Source organism: Stenella coeruleoalba (assembly GCF_951394435.1).
Source record: "Stenella coeruleoalba genome assembly, chromosome: 9".
Lineage (NCBI taxonomy): Eukaryota > Metazoa > Chordata > Mammalia > Artiodactyla > Delphinidae > Stenella > Stenella coeruleoalba.
The window spans coordinates 56,225,711-56,246,857 of NC_137155.1; the positions used below are offsets into that span (position 1 = coordinate 56,225,711).

Below are 21,147 nucleotides of genomic sequence, written 5' to 3' on the forward strand. Positions count from 1 at the left end.
TCTTTTCTTCTCCACCCTTGGGAGAAAGCTGTGCTTTCCTGCTGTTCTTGTCACTGTACTGTAAATGCCTGTGTGGAATCAGTGCCGGGTGGGAGAGGCGCCCACACGGGCTGGGAGGTGAGTAGGCAGGTGGCCCGAGGACTGGCTACTGCAGGCACTTCAAGACAATTATAGCCACTTAACTGGCCTCTTCGTCATTAGAAACACGGGGAAGATGCTTGATGCCCCCACGGGCCTCTTACGTGGTTGATAACATCTCCCCATCTGTCTCCAGCAACTGACCCCTCCAGCTTCTTAAGAGCTCAGTCAGAGCTTTGCCTTAACCAGGAGAGAGCTGGGCTGTGGAGAGGTTAAATGTGGGGCATCTCTGCTTTCTTCACTGGAGTGATTTCTGGAATTCAGTGGCTTTGGCTTTTTTTTAAAATTTAAACAAACTGACTCTGAGGTTAACTTCCTTTTTAATTGATTAATCTCGTATGCTTGGAAATTACATGTACTTCTGGGATTTGGTTCTCCCAGAATTGAATAAATTTGCCATTTATGGTTAAGAGCAAAACTCAAGAGATCGTTGTGAGCAAAGCAAAGCAAACGCGTTTTTCCTTTCTTAGACATGGATCCTTGCCTTATTATTCTCGCACCAATTGTAGATAAACTGACTGAGTTAGACTGAGTGAGACTGCCTGGGTTCCAAGCCCAGCTTACCCGCTCCACATTACAAGTTCCTCACTAATAAAATTGGGATACCAGTAGTATCTACCTCTCAGCTATTATGAGTTAAGGCAGGTATCACCATAATGTGTGTGAGTGCAGAGTAAAACTCAATAAACGTTAGCTGTCATTATGGCTAGCCCCTAAGTACACATCTTCTGAGGGCAGATCAAAACCAGCTAATCATAGTCTATAAACTTTGAAGTGAACAAGAGGGTTTACAATCCTGAGTCCGTGTCACAATATATTATTCGTGAAACATGGCTCTAAGGTGCTCTTTTTATTTGGAAAGTGATTACTGGCATTGGATTTTATGGGTTTTGTTTGTTCTGCTTTATAGAGTGTATAACTTGGGAAAAGTGTACTTAAAGCTCTTTCTTCTTTGCAATACTTCTTTCATTCTCTTGCCTGATGCCAAATATTTGTGTCGTATTAGATGTGTTCATTTATTTGTTCAACAAATATTGAGCCCCGACTTCATCTTCCTAGGGCCTCAGACCTGAATCCCCTATGTCCCCGTGCATAGGGAGGCCCAGTTTTGTGCAGGCAGACATCTACCTACGTCAAGAGTCATATCACTTCATATCACAGATAGGAAATATGTCGGAGTTGGGAGAGGAAGCAGCTCTCTGTGTCTCGAGGAAAGGAGGAGCGCCAGGGAGACTTTGCATGCAGGAAGCACAGGGAGAGGAATGGGAAGCACGTGACATTCTTTGTTCTAAGACTGTGAGTGGTGTGATAGGGCCCAAAGCAGGTTACACACTGGGAGGCAGAAGACAAGCCAACAGAGTCCAGATTATAAAGGAATTTCCAGGCCACGCCAAGGATCTGGGGCTTTATGTGTGTACACTAAGAAAATTTCCACGGGTTTAATGGAGTAAGATAGCATCAGATTTCCATTGTAGAAGGAAAGGGGCTGCGACTAGAGGCATGGACACCAGTTAATAGTAATAGCTCATTTTTTTTTTTAACAGCTTTATCGGAGTATAATTGCTTTACAATGGTGTGTTAGTTTCTGCTTTATAACAAAGTAAATCAGCTATACATATACATATATCCCCATACCTCCTCCCTCTTGCGTCTCCCTCCCACCCTCTACCCCATCCCTCTAGGTGGTCACAAAGCACCGAGCTGATCTCCCTGTGAATAGCTCATGTTTTAACTCACAAGTCCCCTGTGACATGGGCACTACTGTTACCACTTTACTGATGAAGAAACTGAAATACAGAGAAGGAACTATCCCAAGGTCACACAACAAAGAGGAACCACTTGGATTTGAACCCTATCAACATGACTCCAGAGTCTGGATATGGAAACACTAGGCAATGGAATCTTTCTAGATATCTACTATCTAAGAAACTATAATAATAGTTCTCATGAGAAATGATGACTACCCAAACCACCTGTGTAGTACTGAAGCTGCAGGATACGGGACAGTTGTCCTCTGGAGCAGAGATTTCTACATGTCCACTCAATATCCATTCTCTCTCTTAGAACTCCCAATTTTTATTGGAGCATCTGACTGACTGGAATATAGACTCTCTTTCCCAGCTATCCCTGCACTAGATGTGGCCATGAGACAAAGTTCTGGCAAATGAGATATGGCAGCTTCTAGAAATTTTCCTAATAATTGGCACATGCCCCTTGCCTCTTTCTTCCTTATCACTTTCTCCATCCTGCTGCGTGGAATGTGGACGTGGTGGCTACCATCTTGGATCATGACAGCAGGAGCTACTCACTGCTGTCACTGCTGAAGGAGCATGGCTACCTGAAGTCTTTGTGGAGCAGGGCTGCCACACCAGCCTGAACTGCCTGCTCTGGGATTTTCCCTGAGAGACAGGTAAACTTTTATTTTGCTTCTGACAGTGTTATTTTGGGTCTCAGTTATTTTCAGCCAAACTTGATTCTTACCAATACATCTGCCAACTTCTCAGAAGAAAATTATAAAGTATTAGAAATATGATAAGATAGAATTATCAAAGTAGATGAAGTCAATTATGCAAGTTGTGAAACATAAAAATCATGGTTCAATTTATTTTGCAACAGTTTAAAACTCCCAAGACTTTTGTCGACATACAAAATAAAAACAAGGAAAACTATGATCTGTGGAAGCGGTGGATCTGAGTTCCCAGTGTGGCAGAGCCAGGAGACATGAGTGTGTCAGCATTCCATTGTATTAGGGCCACACTCGCCCATTGCTACCCCCAGAAAGAAAACAGCCACCTGTAATGGATTTGATTATCATTTCAAACTCCCCACCTTGTCCCATAGTAGGATTATATATCCACACCCTTTATCACATGACATTGGCAATGCTTCCTGGTGGAGTCGACAGAAAGGACACTCTCTCATCACTGATTTTAGGCTTGGCCATGCTTAGTCTATGGAATGTTAGTGGATGCCATACAGGTAGAGGCTTGAAACGTGCTTTGGTGGTTTTGCTTGCCCTCTTACACTCCTGCCACCTTCTGTGAGAAGCACACATCGTTAAGTGAAATGCTCATGTATGAAAATATACGAATGCTCCTTTTGCGTCTAGTTCAAAGATATGAAGATATCAACCGAGAAGCACTACGATCCAAAATGATCTCAGTGATCCTTTTTTGGTAACAGCTTTATTCAGACATAATTCAATACCATACAATTTATCCATTAAAAGGATACAGTTCAAAGGGTCTTCATATATTCACAGATTTGTGCAGTCATCACCACAATCAATTTTAGAACATTTTCATCAGCCCAAAAAGAAACCCCGTACTCTTTAGTAGTTACCACCACTCCCCAACTCCCAGCCCCTTTCTCCATCCCTAGGCAACCACTAATCTATTTTCTGTCGCTGTAGGCTTGTCTATTCTGGGCTTTTCATATAAATGGAATCACACGTTATGTGATCTTTTGGGACTGGTTTCTTTCACTTTGCGTAATGTTTTCAAAGTTTATCCATGTTGTAGCATGTATCATTGCTTCATTACTTTTTATTGACAAATAATATTCTATTGTGTGGATATGCCACATTTTAGTTATCCATTCTTCAGTTGATGAACTCAGTGGTACTTTTGAGTACCCACAGAAATACACAGAAGGAAGAAGAGTGGTGCAGTGTGCTAATGACTTTATGGGACAAAAGACTATTGGAATGTACTGGCCATGTACATACGATGGTTCCATCCACACACAGTTCCATTTCTCATAGTAAATAAAGAAGTTGGCGTATGATTTGATATGTCTCTCTGAGACTTGCTAGCATGTACCAGTGCCCCCAGGTGCAATCAACTTGTAGTCACAAATGCAATGATGGTTCTATACCACTGAGGCCAGACTCTAGGTGGGTGAATTCGCCAAGGCAAATGCCACCTTCAGTCTGAGTGACCAGGTGGTCTTTCTGGGCCACAGCCAGTGGTATTTATTTATTTTTTTAAAAATTCTGTATAACTCATGGAGACTGAAAGTTTCTTTCCTTGAAACCCAGGTAATTAAGTCATTTCTTCTCTGTGGTCCATTGTGTATGGTGATGATATCAAAATTCCGAGTGTTACTTCCTCCTTCACGGCCTGAATTCTTGGACATCTTTATTTTACTGAACCAGCAGGTTTACTGATGCCCAGGGTCAAACATATTTGTCTCTATCACTCACATTACACCAAGGAGCTTGGTCATCTCTCTTACAGTGAGCACACTGCAGTGACTAAGGAGTCCTGGAGTCCCACCAGACTAGAAATGTGACATGTCAGACTAGAGGAATTTTCTCTGGAGCAGTGACTGCCAACCCTAAGGACGAGGGGTCACTATTTCAGGAGCGTGTACTTTGAAAGCAGAGCAACATTTTGTCCCATTGTTTTGATTTATTTTCATCTTAATATTTAATTTAGATCAAAGATCAATTATTATTAAAGGAGGGGAAGAGGATTTTATCTCATCAAAAGTGTTCAGGGACTTGCAATTTGTAGATAAATAAGTCTTGGGGGTCTAATCCAAAGCATAGTGATTATAGATAACAATACTGTATTACAAACTTCCAAGTTGCTAAGAGACTAGATCTTAATTGTTCTCACCACACAAAAAAGAAATAATCATTATGTGACATGATAGAAGTGTTGGCTAATGCTACAGTGGTAATCATACTGCAGTATAGGAACATATCAAATCAATATGTTTTTGTACACCTTAAACTTACTTAATGTTATATGACAATCATCTCTCAATTAAAAAAATGAAAGTCTTTAATGGCAAAAAAGTGTTCAGGGGAACATGGGTTTAGAAAGTTTAAAAACTACTACATGACAAAACAAATAAATAAATAATAACGTGTGGGTAGTAAACCCCAGTGCCTCCAGGACCAGACAGGAAGAGCCAGTCAGATGGATTGGGAGGGACAACCTCAAGCTGGGGAAAGGAGGTCGGCCACATTCTCTTATTAAGCTGATAACATTAGACACAAATAATCAAGAGGTGGGTAAAAATATACTTAGCGTGAAATACACTCTTGAATAACCCCTTGATAAAAGAGAAAATTGAAAAGTAAATTATGAAGTATCTAAGAAACAAGGGAAAGTAGAATACTTCCTATGGGTCTGTGGGGCAGAGTGAAAGCTGTACTCAGAGGGCAAAGTATAGCCCAGCGGTCCCCAACCTTTTCTGGCACCAGGGACAGGTTTCATGGAAGACAATTTTTCCACAGACCGGGCCGGGGTAGGAGGGATGTTTCAGGCAGTAACGCTAGCGATGGGGAGAGGCAGATGAAGCTTCGTTCGCTGGCCCGCCGCTCACCTCCTACTGTCTGGTTCCTAACAGCCCTGGACGTGTAGCGATCTGCAGCCCGGGGGTTGGGGACCCCTGGTATAGCCAATGCTTTTATCGCGGTTAGCCAACTTTTTCTGTAAAGGGCTAGGGCTTTGTGGACTATATGGTCTCTGTTACAGACTTTTTTTCTGACGGTGCTTTAAAAATGTAGAAACCATTCTTAGCTGCCAAGTTGTACAATAACAAGTTGTGGGTCCAATTTGGCTCATGTGTAATAGGTTGGTGACCCCTGCTTTTATTATTAAGGAGAACTCCTCCCCCGCAAAACTTCAGTCCTAATCTTAAGAAGCAGAAAAAAAATGTTAACAGCAACAAATGAAACTACAAAGAGAAATTAATAAAGACAAAAGCTGAAATAAATGGCATAAGAAACAAAAAGAAAATAATAGAAAGAATTCATAAATCCAGAAGCTGGGTGTTAAGACCAATAAAATAGAGAAACCCTTGGAAGTTTGACTACGAAAAGGAGAGAGAGCAAAAATGTACAAAATTAGCAATGAAAGAGGAGATATAACTACAGCTACAGGAAGGATATTTTTTAAATCGAAGAGAATACTACATGCAACAAAATGGCAATAAATTTGAAAAGCTAAAATAAACAATCTCCTAGCACACACTATCAAAATTGATCCAAGAAGAAATGAAAACTGAGGAGACCAAGTGCCACAGAAGAAAGACGATTAAAGGTTTACCATTGGAAAAGACACCAGTATCAGATGGGTTCACAGGTTTACATACTCTTTAAAAAATAAATAATTCTACTAGCTTAAAAGAAAACCTTCCAGGTAATAGAAAAAGATGAAAAATTCTGTAAATTCCTCTTCTTAGAAAGGAAGGAGTTAAAAGTTCTAGAATAGGAGCAGCATCTAAATTTTATCTTGAATGCCAACCCAGATCAATGGGTAGTGTCTGCTTGGAGGCCCTGTGAAAGAGATTGTGAGACCCAGTTGAGATCCCGTGAAGAAAAATTGGGGTCTGATTTACCATCCCTGACTCAGCCTGGAATATAAATCAAATGGATCTTATGGGAATTTTTCCACTGACATAACCAGGAACTACTCTATGATATCTTATGGATTTCTGATCAATTTATTTGAGAAAACTTACACGTTCAGTAAAATTTATATTCCTCTAATGACAATTCAGCAGACATATGAAAATCATCTAGATTAAACCTCGAGACCCAAATCTAACTGCATTAATCCTCACTGCTCTGGGTGTAGCAAATGTATCGGAAGAAACCAATAAGATCATGGGATACTTTCCAGTTTGAGGACCATCATGGGAAGATTATCTTCCCATCGTTGGTACTTTTGCCGATTTGTAGCTGAAAGGAAATCTTGCCATTCCATTGATTGAAAAGTGACCTCAGAGCTTTCTTTTCCTAATTAACCAAGGGCAAAAGTAAACAGAGGACATCTCTTCCATTCCCAAGAGGCAGCTCGTTCAAGTGTCTGCAGTGGTCAGCCCTGCCTGGGCTTCCATAGTCTATCACAGTGCCCCCTGCAAGTAGACAGAGGAAAAAAGGGCCGGACTCAGTAGAGAGGATAACAGGAACTGCCAGGGCAATGAGTACCTCTTCATCATTATACAAAAGGGAATTGTAGTTTTACTCTCCTTGTTTTTATGATGAAGTAAGATAAAATAGAAAAGAAGAGCGAGAGAAATGATTGCTTGGGAAACGGCCTCAAACCTAGCACATGTTTATTTAAGCGTTTCTGTGCAAACATAACCCTGGGTGTCCGTTAAATCAGTAGGCATGTCAGTTGGCACTTCTGGTTACAGACCATTTTACGGTCATACATCATTCATAGCCGTAAAAGCCATTTGCCCTCTGTCACCCAACCAATCAGGATCCAGCCCAGAGGAAGCAGAGCAGGAGCCTAGCGGTCTTCTCTGGGCTCCTCTGAATTTCCACAACTAGGTTCAGCAGAATGTCACAGAAAATTAACTCTCCTAGTTTATTAAGAACCTCTTTCCTACCCTCTCTCCACTGAAGAGCAATATATGATTTCAGGCTAATATTTACCCCATCACAAGCAACAATTTGTGACGTACAGGACAAAAGTACACTGGGCATCACACACAAATCCAGCGTCATCCCTGCTGCTCTGAGCCACTCGAATGAAAGGACACGAATAGGGAGCTGATCGCCCGTGCCTCGACAATTCACTCCTAATGCCCACTTTGAGCAGATTTGAAATTGCTGTCATCATCTAAGCCACCCAGCGACTAACCTTGATCTGCCCTCGTTTCACTCTTGCGAGTTCACATGTTTTCACTCTTCACCTCCTCACTGTTATTTTGTTATTGACACTGAGAAGCCTGCTGAGGCCTGATGATGGCCTCAGGCCTTGCAAACCATGCGTCTTTGGGTTCTTGCCAAATGCTGTTGCCTCTGAGATGGTATTTCACCTGAAATGCCTCCCCAGATCTAGGGTCTTCCCTTTATATTTATTACTGCTTAACTCTTTCTTAGTGCACACCTTCATTTATGAATAAGGCTCGTCGCAGTTGTCATAACCCCAGTGGGCACCAGGACAGCCCCATCTGGTCACCCCACTCCATCTCTGCTTGGGCATTTCGCATGTCTTCAGCCTCTCCAGTCGTAACAGGCTAGGATCAATTTTCCGGTGGCAGCTTGGAAATAATAGTGTGAGATGTACATTAATACAGAAATATATTGTGAAACTGTCCTTAAACAAACAAATGAGCCACTTTAAAATATTACTGCTATAAATGACCATGACAGTAGCACAGCACATATAATAAAAAATAACTGCTGAAGAGAAGCTGCTGAATTACTATAGTAATAAACCAGATGTGATTATTATCGTTTAACACGGTCATTGAATATCATGAATCCCTGAAGCCATTAAAATATTTATGATTAAACATTTGCTATTTCTTAGAACATATAGTTGGGTACTAAAAAACTGTTAAAGTATTATTTCAGCTAATATATGCCAGTTGTATCATAGAGGTCAACCGACATTGCCTGAATCCTTTCAAAGAGGGATGAACAGCTGTCTCTCCGTAGCTGGACATATTTCAGGATGTGTATGCTAGTACTGTATACTCTCATGGTTCTGGGGAGGATGTATATACTACACACTACTAAGGTAAAAATATGTTCCTATTCTGTATGAACAGATGTGGGCTTGGGGGCTGTACTGGTCATTCTTCTAGAAAAAAAGCACATGTAGCAGATGCTTTCGAAGGCCTGCTCATATCGCCTTTTCCCTTGGTACTTGCCCTGAGCATCCTTCAGCAAGCCTCTCAACCAGAAGGCCTTCACTGGGCCAGCAGGAGCCTGAAACACTGGGGCATTAATGCCCCAGGGAGCAGCCCTCAGCCCTGGTGGATAGAAGTTGGAGAATAAATATCTTGGCCAAATTTACAGACATACCTCTCTTTTGAAATCTGTCCCTTGGCCATGCTCTTGATACCCTCGTCTTTTCCCTGATGATTGTTTTGAGTTCAAACTTCAGTTCAGTTAAGCATTAGGTGGGATTTGTTGTGCTGAACAAATATAGTACAACCAGTGTCTTCTCAAATTTAACTAGAGACACTTCTGTACCATAAGGTCAGTCTTCCCGGGTGTTTGCTTCTCATCTCTTTCCCTGTTTCCCGGCAGTTCCAGCTCCATCAGCAGATGAGGGTTGTTGCCAGGAAAGGAGCTCATCCATCCGTGGAGCATCCTGGTGATAGCCCAGGAGTGTCGGGCTCAGTGCAGGAAAGAAGAGATGAATGAGAATTCTTCAGCACTATGGCTTGGGGCTTACCTGAATATTTTAATTATTCATGCTACCAGAATTGACTGCTTTTTAAAAATGAATACCAACAGTAATCACCTTTCCCTATATCTTTAGAGACAAACATTATCCAAGAAATAAGATGCCTGTGTTGTTTGAACCCTGCTAGGGCACAATGTGTTGAGAAATAAAAAAGCAGGGATTTTAGAGAGAGACCTAGACTTGAGCCCCAGATCTGTTCCTGACCTGGTGTGTAGATATAAAGCACATGTTATATAACTCTTTCGAGCCTCCTAACTTGCCAGAGGCTCAGTGTTCTTATAAGTGAGGTGACCATTGCAATCGTATAAATTGATATAATGTGTGTAAAGCATTTATATATACTACCATATTAGTGATAGGTATTTAATAAACGTTAATTTATTAGATGAGGAATGAATGGTGAATTTACCCACACTCTCATGGTGACAATTTAATTCTTGGCATAAGATATCACCTATTGGGAACCCATTTGGTTCCCAGCATGTCTCTCTCTAGTTTCCCATCATATGATTTTGGCAGTGTTATACATCTCTGTCATGTGGGTTCCATGTTTGTCCTTATACTCCCAAATTATACTTGTAGGTCCATCCTGTTCTTGCTGTGGTTTCACGTTTGTAGGTTTAATAACCTGGGCCATGGTCTGATGTATGTACAGGAAAACTCACAAAGCCTCAGAGTGGAATAAAAAACATTTTCGAAGACCCCTGCTGGCTCAGTCAACCCTAATGAGCTATTAGGTCATTAGAGACTCTTTGCCATCAATTAATCATTAGATCAGCAACCATTCATTGAGGACAGTGGGGGAATTCATCTTAAAGGGATAGTAATATTAGCATACAAAGGAGCCGTTGCTGGCATCTCTGAAAATCTGAAAAGTAGCCCCATGTGGTCTTTTCAACTTGTTAGTTCCTCCGAAGTCTGACACGAGGGCTCATCCAGTATAGTGGCTTAAATTTGCAGGTTACCTTGCCTTGGGAAGAATTTCCAGTGAAAGAAGAATTAAGGGCTTGTTATAGTTTATATGTAGGCATATAGCCCAGGTGGGGTAAAACAGGCTAAAATCCTCTCGTTCACGTGGTGTATGAGTATCACTGCCTTGCCCATGATTTCTGTGACTTCCTAGGGGCTTGTGTTCTTGGGGATCTCTTCCTCCAATACATTGTTCCTGCTGACCTCTGGATCTCTCTTGGACACCAATGCTGCTCTCCTCTGCCCGGTAGCCACCAAGACACCCTCAGTTTCCTTGAGGGCTTCCAGTATCTACTCATATAATGCAATATCTAGAGACCTATGGTGACAATTCCATGTATTTGTGTGCTCACACACAGCAAGTGCTACTTAGCAATCCAGCTTGGCGGACTACTAACTGCTAACTAAAAACTGAATATGGGACATCATCTTTGGTGATGTTGCCTCTGTCATACCCACATCAAGGTAACCTCTTTGCCAGCTCTCCTCCTAAACATCTCCCACCAGCTGCTCTGTCCCTATCCCTCAAAATATTCTTCCCCTCTCTCTGTTTTTTAGGCTGCTCCCAGCACCTCAAAATTACTAAGCAGAGCATTTCACTAACGTTACTCCTATGTTACTAAGCAGGACAATTGTCTTGGACCCCATCTAAAGGCCCCAAAATGGCCAGCCAAGTATTTGCTAAAAGGAAGACAGTTCTTCTCCTAAGATGAATTCTGTTGTGACTAACAGATGATTTTCTCCAAATATTTGTGACATTTGTATAAGTAATCAAAGATCGTGCTCATTAATGCTTGATTATTTTATTATTTTCAGGAATTGCACTGGAGAACTTCATTACCCACACCGCATCCACTGAGTTCATAGCACCTCCTGGAATGAACCATGGTCTCCTAAGGGCGGGTAGGTGAAGCCAAAGTTTGTCTCTGTGGGAATTTCATTTCTGAAGTTACAATGAGCAAATATAATTTACAATTATATGTACAATTCTCAATGTATGAATGCTCATTTAAAAATGCTTCCTGGCTCGCTTTAAATGAAAGTAAATGTTATTACCTTTTATAAACTGGTAAGAACGCTTTGGAGGAGGATTATTCTGCTGGAAATGTCCAAGACTCCACGTGGAGGACGAGTCCTCTTTTTAAGTGGGTAGAACCGAGCTGTCTGATCCTTTCTGCCCTAGAGAAGCTGGTGTTTGAAACAGACTCAATTGTTAGTGACTTTTACTTGAGAGAGCCTATTAATTTTAGTTCATTTATCTTCAAATTTACTTTAATGTTCTACAGGCAACATTATTGTTTACTCCTTTCTATTAAAAAAAGAACTATGTGGGGCTTTCCTGGTGGCGCAGTGGTTGAGAGTCCGCCTGCCGATGCAGGGGACACGGGTTCGTGCCCCGGTCCGGGAAGATCCCACATGCCGTGGAGCGGCTGGGCCCGTGAGCCATGGCCGCTGAGCCTGCGCGTCCGGAGCCTGTGCTCCGCAACGGGAGAGGCCACAACAGTGAGAGGCCCGCGTACCGCAAAAAAAAAAAAAAAAAAAAGAACTATGTGGTTCTCCAATGTTAATTTCTTGGGGAATCCTGGAATGGTACTTAGCAATGATGACAATAATTGCTTTCCCACTTTTTTTGAACAGTTTTCACTTCATGTGGGAGCAATGCAAGGGCCCATTGTACTCACTTAATCTCATAGTGCCCCCATGAGGCAGGTAATATATTAACCCCTTTTTACAGTGGAGGAAACTGATTTCATGTCACTTATATATCACTTTTTTCCAAAATGCGTTCCTGGCTTCTCCTGTTATCATGCCTGACACATTTTACTGTAAATGTTTGCCCATCTGTAGGCCTCACTAGATCAGTGCAGTCAGGAACCATGCCTATGTTGTTACCTGTTACCCACTGTGCCTAACTCAGTGCCTGGCATAGAGTAAGTGCCTAAGAAGGTTTTGCTGACTGACTGGCTGGATCAATGAATCAGTGTGGAGGGGACTAACTTGCTCAAGGCCCCTGGGTAAGAAGTGGAACAGATACTCAAACCCATGGCTCTAAACTGTCAAATCCCAACTCTTAAATGTCATGTAGAAGTTTCCTCCATCCCATACCCAGTGTCCAAACAAAAACAATATGTCAATTTGAGCAATAACATATGGAAATTTAAGCTCTGTGGCAGAGCACCCTTCATCATTAGGGAAAGGCTGAGTTCTTCCAGGGCTCTGTCTAAGGAGCTCTGTAGTGGGCTGGGCATGAAGTGATAAAAGAAAAAAGAGATAGCGCTTGTCCTCAAGAAGGTGGAAATGTAAAGCACTGGGGTGTTGCCACCCTGAGTGGTGTAAAGAGTCTCCCCCAACCCTCCCTTGGAGCCCCCAGAAGCACCCCAGGCCAAGCCTCCTCCAGACTGTGGTCAAAGCTCCGAAGAAATCCATTTAATACTCCAAAGTCTGGCCTTAAGAAAATCTTAATGGTCCAAATACAAAGGGGTGGAGTGGGGTGAGATGATGCAGAATCAAGGGCTGTGGGGAGTGTTTCTTTGCTTAAATGAAAAGCCCAAATAAAATAAATAAATGAAAACATAAATCACAGTGTCTTCTCCGGGCTCCTGGCTGGAGGAAAACGAATTAGAAAGGGCTTGAAGGAAAGGAGTATTGAAAAAGCTTGACTTGAATTAAGTGGTTATATATTTTAAAAGCACTTTGTTGGGTCCTGTAAAAATAGCAAATAAAAAGGTGTAATATCCCTTGGCCCTTGGAGGCAAATACCAGTAATAAAATAAGCTTGGGTCGGGGGGATTTAAGAGTATAAACTTCAGTAGAAGGGAAAGGAGAAGCACTGGGTTTAGAAACACTTTCACTTCTCCCTTAATAATTAATGATGAGGTGTTACGTTTTCAAATAGATATCATGTGTCTTTCTAACACCACTCACTTTCCTCTTAAAATGGCCCAAAATGAAATTTAAGGGCATAACTTGAAATTTCTTTCTTTTGACAGGCAACCTAAAGGAGTGATTTCAGGGCTATCGAATAGATATATTTAGGGTCCGCTTTACAATCCCTTTATACATAGTCTGAGAAAAATTTCATAGTGAAATTTGTCACAAGCATCTACCCCAGGTGTCAATAGCCAATTTGCAACTCCTTTTTGACCGGCTGTGTAGTTATCAATTTAAAAATAAACCTTGGGCTTCGCTGGTGGCGCAGTGGTTGAGAGTCTGCCTGCGATGCAGGGGACGCGGGTTCGTGCCCCGGTCCGGGAAGATCCCACATGCCGCGGAGCGGCTGGGCCCGTGAGCCATGGCCGCTGAGCCTGCGCGTCCGGAGCCTGTGCTCCGCAACGCGAGAGGCCACAACAGTGAGAAGCTCGCGTACCGCAAAAACAAACAAACAAACAAACAAACAAAAACCTTAACTTGAGAGCTTAGATATTTTTACAGAAATAGAGGCTTGAGCAATGAGTCTTGTAAAAATGGCCATGGAAGAAAATAACACGAGAAAAGTTACCAGGAAAGTGCTCAATGAACTTTCTCCTTGTTAAGAAATGCTTAAATTCTTTTGTTTGTAAATGGCAGGTGGGTTGTACAATTCCAATGTAATTTCAGAAAGCCATCTTCTGAATGTAATAAACATGTCTGTAATAATAGGATTCAGAAAATAGCAAAATGCATTCCAGACACCCTTTGATTGTGCATACAGAACAGAGAATTTAGCTCTAATTGGCTATAACACAGTTATGGACAGCAAATGACACACTGTGGGTTTGGGTGATGTAGCAGTTCTGATTAGGGATGGTACGTTTCAGCCGAACAAACACCCGAAATGAAATAGTGAGTCTACAGTGACACAGCACCTTTTCTTCCTCCCTCCCTGCCTTCCTCACTTTATTCCCTTCTGTTTAACTGAAGTCTCGCAACTTAGGCTAGAAAACTTATTCTCTTATTACTCAACTAATCAATTGTCAGCCAAGTCTCCATTCTTTTCAGAGATGAACAGTTGTATGGAAAGGGGGTAGTAAGAGTCCATGGAGAATTGACTTTTGGAGAACTAGATGTAATTTGAATCAAGAGTTATAATAGGAAATAAACCATTACAATAAACAAGGAAACATGTATACAATTACTTTCCCGGTGTAATTTTATTCACGCTAGTTGAGAAAATAAAGAGATAATACTGACCGTAGCACCTGGGTATTTAATGCAAACTGTAAAATCTATTATATTAAACAAAGTCAAAAGCGATGTGAAAGATCTTGAATCTATTCAAGGCATGCACCTCATTACAGACTTAGCAAATTAAAACACAAATAGGATTAGAAAAGAATAATGTAACAATCTCTCACTATGGTCCCTAGAGCATTAAGTCATAAATTGAGTTTGCATTAAATTGTGCCTGCAGTATTGAATTCAGGGAAAGAGCTGTGGGCTGGAGGTAAACCGCACTGGGCTGCTCACCAACTTTGGCAAAGCTATGTGTTTTCTGAGATGTGTAGTAAATTTGTTAGAATATAGCAGGTCCACAAAAAAATGAGCACTTCATATCTTAATTTAAAAAATGTCGGTGTCACGCCATATGTGCCCTGCAGAGATATAAATGCAGACAAAGATCCGCATGTGAAATGGAGCTGTGTTACCTACGTGTGTATGTAGAGAGCCATTCCACTAAATGCCTTGCTTAATACCAGATGCAATGTTTCTTTTTTAAAAAAAACTCTCAACACAGAGTTTTTGATGAATTTTGTTTTGTTTTTATTTGTTTGATTTTGCAAAAGAAGAAAGAAAAGGAGAAAGCAAACCATCCTTTTTTAGAGAACACATGTGGGCTTTCAGATCATTCAGAGGAATGTTCTCTTTCATTCCATATGAAGATTCGACCTTAACTATTCTGGCTGAACCATAGAAAAATACATGTGACTTATTTTTTAAAAGCAAGTGGATGTACTTCAATCAATTTTTTAAGTGATTCAAAATTGAAAACGACTGTCTACCATGTTCCTTCCATTCCAGGCTTACTGCATTTGGTTTGTTTCCTAACCCCTGCGTGAGGGAGGCTAAATCAGGAAAAAAGGAAATGCTTCTGATTATTTGTATGGCGCCCTCATGTTAATTCCTATCTGCTGCCTCTTTGCACATGGGCAGGCCAAAGGCAGAAAGTGGGCCGTTGGTCCTGTTTCCTCAGGGCCCTGTCCCAGGGCAGGACTCAATTTATTTTCTCTGACTTCTTAAAGCTGTTATGAGAATTAATGAAAATTGATGTAAAACGCTCAGAAATGTTAGTCTGCCTGCTCCCACTTCATCACTGAGTATGTCACAGAAGCAACCTCTGTGAGGCTACCCAACTTCACTGGTTCCCCCAGTGGAAGTGTGACCTTCCCGGCTCAAGGATGGGCAGTCGTGAAATCTATCCAGACCTCCTTGATGGGGGAAGTCCATGCGCTTCTTTCTTGCCAGCCACTTCTTTACCCTTCCTCACCTCTGGCTCCCATCCTCTCCCTCTCAGCCCTTGCAGCTGTCCTGGCCTCCAGGCAAAGGGTTTCTACATCACACTAAGCAGCAGACAGTCTGTTTAAACTGGCATTGTCTATTTTCAAGAGCTGTTTTGAAAGCCTAAACGGCTCCCATTTTGGCTTTAGTAAGGCAAATATGGGCTAAAACACACGATGCCCCTTAAGTACCCAGGACCCACTGAAGTTTCCCATAGTCACAGTCTGGCTCGACCTGGTGACAATTTTTCTGCCGTGTTATTTATGTGGTGGTTTTCCTTCTAATTATGGCTCATGATGACTGTTAGTGCTGAGCAGTAAGAGAGCAAACTGCCTTGTACTGCCATTTAACTCCAGCCCATAAAACGGGTGATAAAGCCGAGGGCTTAAAAGCAAAACAAAACCCCCCCCAAAACGTAACTTTCTGTGACACGCTCACATCCGTTGCTGCCATTCTGAGGCTGGAAACTTTCACTGAGGAAGCACATGGAGGCAGGTGGCTCCTGAGGCCTGGGAGCCTCAAATTTCAGCTCTGGCTTCATTCTTAAGTCATCCTCTATTGCAGACAAAACAACCCCGGACCTCGGATGTAATTAACACATGCCAGGTTTAATCAGAACCAGTGTACTTGTTGTTTAGAAACTAATGAAAGCAAATAGATGTTACTTAACTCCGTACATAGTGAAAGGTCTTTTGTGGTTCTCAGTTTTGATTACTATTTTTTGATGTTAAGAAGAATGCCACTTGGTGTGTATATAAACAAAGAAGATGAATGGCCGGGCTGAGAATGAGTTGTCCATAATCTGATTAAAGCAATAGAGCTGGCTCCTAGGAGAACCGCATGGGGTTTAATGATTGGGTTGTTGTTCTTAACATGTCTCATGTTCACTCCTAAAGAAATCAAGAAAAATTGTTAAGAGGTTACTGATATTTCACTCTGGCATTGGGTTATCAGAGCTTCTGACAGGAAAAGAACATTCTCTGTGGCTGGAATCCAATGTCCAGCCACATAAGCTAATTTGCCCAAATGATATTAGGAGGCATTTAAAACTGAAATCTGCCCCAATTCACTCATTCTGCTGGCAGAGATGTCATGGATGAGGCAAGGACGGGCTTGGTTTTGTTGAAGTTGCGATGTGATAAAATAGCTGAGAAATGCCACTCATCTTCTGTTTAGTTAGTTCCTTTTCCTTCTTGACAAAACGCTTCTGAATTTTGGGAAAATGTCTGCTAGTGTTTGGATTAAAAAATACGTTATTTTAAAGCTCGGGAATACTCTAGCCTGTTGGGATATTAGGGGGGAAACTCACTTGCATTCCTGAGCTCTGCAGGAGCTCATGATAGTTGAATATAATGATTTGCTACTCTACTCCTGCCTGTTAGTGAGTTCTGCGGTCCTGTGTGTGAGTGAGCGCAGACGTGTGTGTGTGTGTGTGTGTGTGTGTGTGTGTGTACATTCACGCATACATTACTCATAAGTGAGTGGTCCTGCAAATTTAAGTCGTTCTAACAACTTGAACAACATAGAGAGGGCTGACTCTGTGCATCGTGCGTTGCCTCCAGAATACCGTCAACATAAGCTCTCGGATACGTAATAAATTTCAGGATGACCTCAGTGATGTTCAGCCATTGAGATCTTTGCTGCCTTTGAAACTACACACTGGATAATTGGATTCCAGATGGACAGGAATTGGGTTATTCTTATTTTAAAACAGTAATCCAAATGATTTTGAGTACTCTAAAATCAGTTCATTAAATACATATTTGAGCACCCACTGTGTGCTAGTATCCCATTTTACAGATGAGAAAGCTGAGGTTCAGAGAGGATAAATAACTTCCTCAAGACCCCTAGCCGAGTGGTTAGTCGGTAGCTTAGTTCTAACTCTGAGCAAAATCCATCTGATTCTCAAGTTCGTGCTCTTTCTACCACCCTACGTGTCTCCATCAACAGTCAAACCTCCATGTTTCAAAAAATAGTAAATGTATCTGGTCTCTTTTCTTGATAAGGTCTATGAATCTTACAGAAACCAGCGATTGGCTCTCTCCTGCGCAAGGAGAAGCATCGGCAGGCTGGGGCTTGACCTACCTGCTCCCTGCACCTGGGCAGGTCAGGGTGTGATTCCTATGTACTTCTCAGCTCCCTGGTGTATCTGCCTCCTCTTTCCCTCCCAGACCAGCCGTTGGCTTCAGTCACTTCCCAAGCCCACAGACTGAGGTTGGATTCCAGGGACACAGGAAGGACGTGGGTTGGAAATGAATGGAGAGAGAGAGAGCTAATCCTCTTCCTGTCTTTTCCAAGAATTTTCCTTCTCCCGCTGGCCCATTCTGGAGCCACGTGGTCACACGTTGACACCGCCACTTGAGGGCAGGGAGAGGAAATGAAAGGAGTTGGAATAAAACCACAGCTGTGCTATTTATTAAAAGAAAAATGATGGAGAAAGAGGTTGGAACTAAGCTGCTTTCTCTTAGAAAATGCTGGCAGTAATTTTAGTGGCAGATTTTGAGCATCTGAATGTATTAGCTAAAGAGTTCAAATATAATGAGCTATGCAGTATGGTAGCGTGCAGAGCCCCAGGCTAACTGGCAGGGTCAGGGTGACCTTGAGCAAGCCACTTCACCTCTCTGGGCTTCTGTTTCCTCTTCTGCACCAGGTGCACATGGAGCCAGGCGATCCCTACGACTTCCTGGGAAAGCAGTGAGGGGTAGGGCAGATCGCCTGCTCTGGAGTCAGCTGATGCTCTGAATCTTAGCCCTGTCACTCAGTCCTTGCACGAGCTGTGTGACCCGGGGTCAGTTATTCAACTTCTCTGAAGCTCAGTTTCCACTGCTGTGAAATGAGGATAAGAGGTCCCTCTCAAAGGGTCATTAAGAGGTTTAGATTGGTTAATGCATGGACAGCTTCTGGAGAAGGCATTTTCTCAGGACCGGAAGGAAGAACTGGTGAGTAGGATGCTTTGAAGGCCAGTGAGGGAGGATAACTGGTCTCGGAAGAAGTACAGGCTGGCAGAGGCTGGGGGTGGGGCGTGGGGCTCTGGGTGACCCTTTCCAAGGGAGGAGAAAATGAAGTAACTGTTAGTAGCAAGACAGAAAACAGGACGCCTGAATGCCAAGCTTCGTCAGGAATGTTGCCTTGGGGGAAAAAATGAAATCTCGGAACACTCTTGCCTCCCTGCCTACAGCTTTTCATTTCTTAACTCTATTTTTAATGAAGATGGGAAGGTTTACAATTTTGACAGTTACATTTATTTCTGCCATTTTCATCTAAAACAATACAATGAACAGCAATTATTCCACCTGGGTTTCAACTGCAGCAGGATAAATGTCAGTATTAATTAAACATGTTCTGCGTACTCTGTGTTGTCTCTTCTGTTCTCTGTCTGTCTGTCTGTATCTTTCTTTACCACCAACCACCAAACCATCCCTCTCTCCTTCTTCCTTCTCGTCCCCAACCTCCATCTTCACAGTGGGTCACAGAAAAATATCGAATAGGGACCCAGTTGAACTGAAGGGGCTGAACCATGTGCGTGAAGCAGCCCAGAAGAGCAAATCTTCCCCAGAAGGGCACACAGAGCATCCCAGTGAAGGAAAGGGGATGCCTTGCATTCCTGGGCTCACCGTCCAATGCTTTCAGGCCACAGGGGGACACCCCAGCTGCTCCTCCAGGCAGGGAAGCTGACCTGTCCCTATCAGTGCCAAGCAGAGGCTAGAGGATCATGCACCTGAGCAAGAGGAATGAGATGAGTCCCAAGCTCCTGAGGGTTCCTCCTCAGGTGTCACTCACCCAGCATGATGTCTCTATGGACATCGAGAAAGCAACAGGAGCTTTCTTTGCATAATCATGGTCAAATATTTATATTTGTTTAGGATTTGCTTCTATAGGATTTTTTTTGTAATTTATTTTTGGAATTCAAATCAAAAGATTTCCAAAATAAATCTGAATCTCTTTTACAAGTAAACACAGTAAAAAAAAAAAAAAAGAAGAAAGTAGAACTGAAATTGCTGAAGAGGAGCAGAGGCATTAGATGTTCCCAGACATCTGAAATGAGATCATTGGAACACCTAGGCATGGCTCTGAGCTAAAGCAAAAAGGAAAATCTGGGGTGACATAGTTCATTTCATCTGACAAAATAAAGTGGGCACATCTTTTTTTTTTTTTTTTTTTTTTTGCTGAGCCACTGCTTCCTGGAACAAACTCAAGGAGGAATTTATTACCTGGGTTCTTGTATAAGTGTATGTTGGATGACCAGTTGAACAAAGCCTTCAAATAGAATCGCGCACAAAGACAAAAAATGTGACATGGACCCTTTCTGAAAGGATAGCAGAGTTAAGATGACAGAGGCACACCCAATATTTGGCCACTACATTTTAGATTGGACTTAACACCATCCCTTAAAAAATAATCACTTTTAGGGACTTCCCTGGTGGCGCAGTGGTTAAGAATCCGCCTGCCAATGCAGGGTACATGGGTTCAATCCCTGGTCCGGAAAGATCCCACATGCTGTGGAGCAACTAAGCCCGTGCGCCACAACTACTGAGCCTGTGCTCTAGAGCCCACGAGCCACAACTACTGAGCCCACATGCCACAACTACTGAAACCCACGAGCTCTAGGGCCCGTGCTCCGCAACAAGAGAAGGCACCATAAGGAGAAGCCCGCGCTTGCAACGAAGAGTAGCCCCCACTCGCTGCAACTAGAGAAAGCCCATGTGCAGCAATGAAGACCCAGTGCAGACAAAAATAAATAAAAAGTTTTAAAAATCACTTTTAAAGTAAATTTTTCTTATATCAAAAGTGATATATGCTTATTGTAGGAAATTTGTCAATTCCAGATGAAAAAAAGAGAAATTTATAACCCCTCCACTCAGTTAACCACTATTAACATTTTAGTGTCGTCTGTCCATCTATGCAAAGGAATGCATGTCTACTTTACGAAAATAAGAAATTACTACACATAATATTTCGTTAAACATTTAATCATATACCATGAACATTTCCCATTTAATAAATCTCTCCACAATATCACCTTGAATGCTTGCAATACTGTGTTGGTATTAATACTATAGAATACATTAGGAAGATGGCATTACAATACATTTAACCAGGCCCCTCCATGCTAATTATTCAAGTTTCTAACATCTCACCTTTATAAACAATTCTGTCGTGAACATCTGGGGCTAACTGTTCTCAAGGGGTCCTCTGTGACTAGATGTGTTTCAGGGATGGTGGGTCTAGTTCATTCAAGGCCAGGGTGCTCTAGAGGTCAATGAATTATTTGCCCAATGACTTGTGGGCACAATCTGTACGTTTTGCACTTTTCTAGACAGGAAGAGGAAACAGTGAAGGGAACCCACAGTCTTGATTTAGAGAGTATTTTCTGGGCTGCTTCATGAAGGGAGTAGAA

The 21,147-nt window shown here is 42.2% G+C and overlaps 1 protein-coding gene across 3 annotated transcripts in view; it reads left to right on the plus strand.

Moving 5' to 3' along the window:
- The window catches only part of LOC307191463 (uncharacterized protein), a 185,922-nt gene that overhangs the window by 152,813 nt on the left and 11,962 nt on the right, over positions 1 to 21,147 (plus strand). For all 3 annotated transcript variants that reach the window (XM_079931594.1, XM_079931595.1, XM_079931593.1), the window contains one exon: positions 11,091 to 11,177. In XM_079931594.1, the coding sequence (XP_079787720.1) occupies positions 11,153 to 11,177 (25 nt within the window). In that variant the 5' untranslated portion in view covers positions 11,091 to 11,152. The remainder of the gene's footprint in view (positions 1 to 11,090; positions 11,178 to 21,147) is intronic.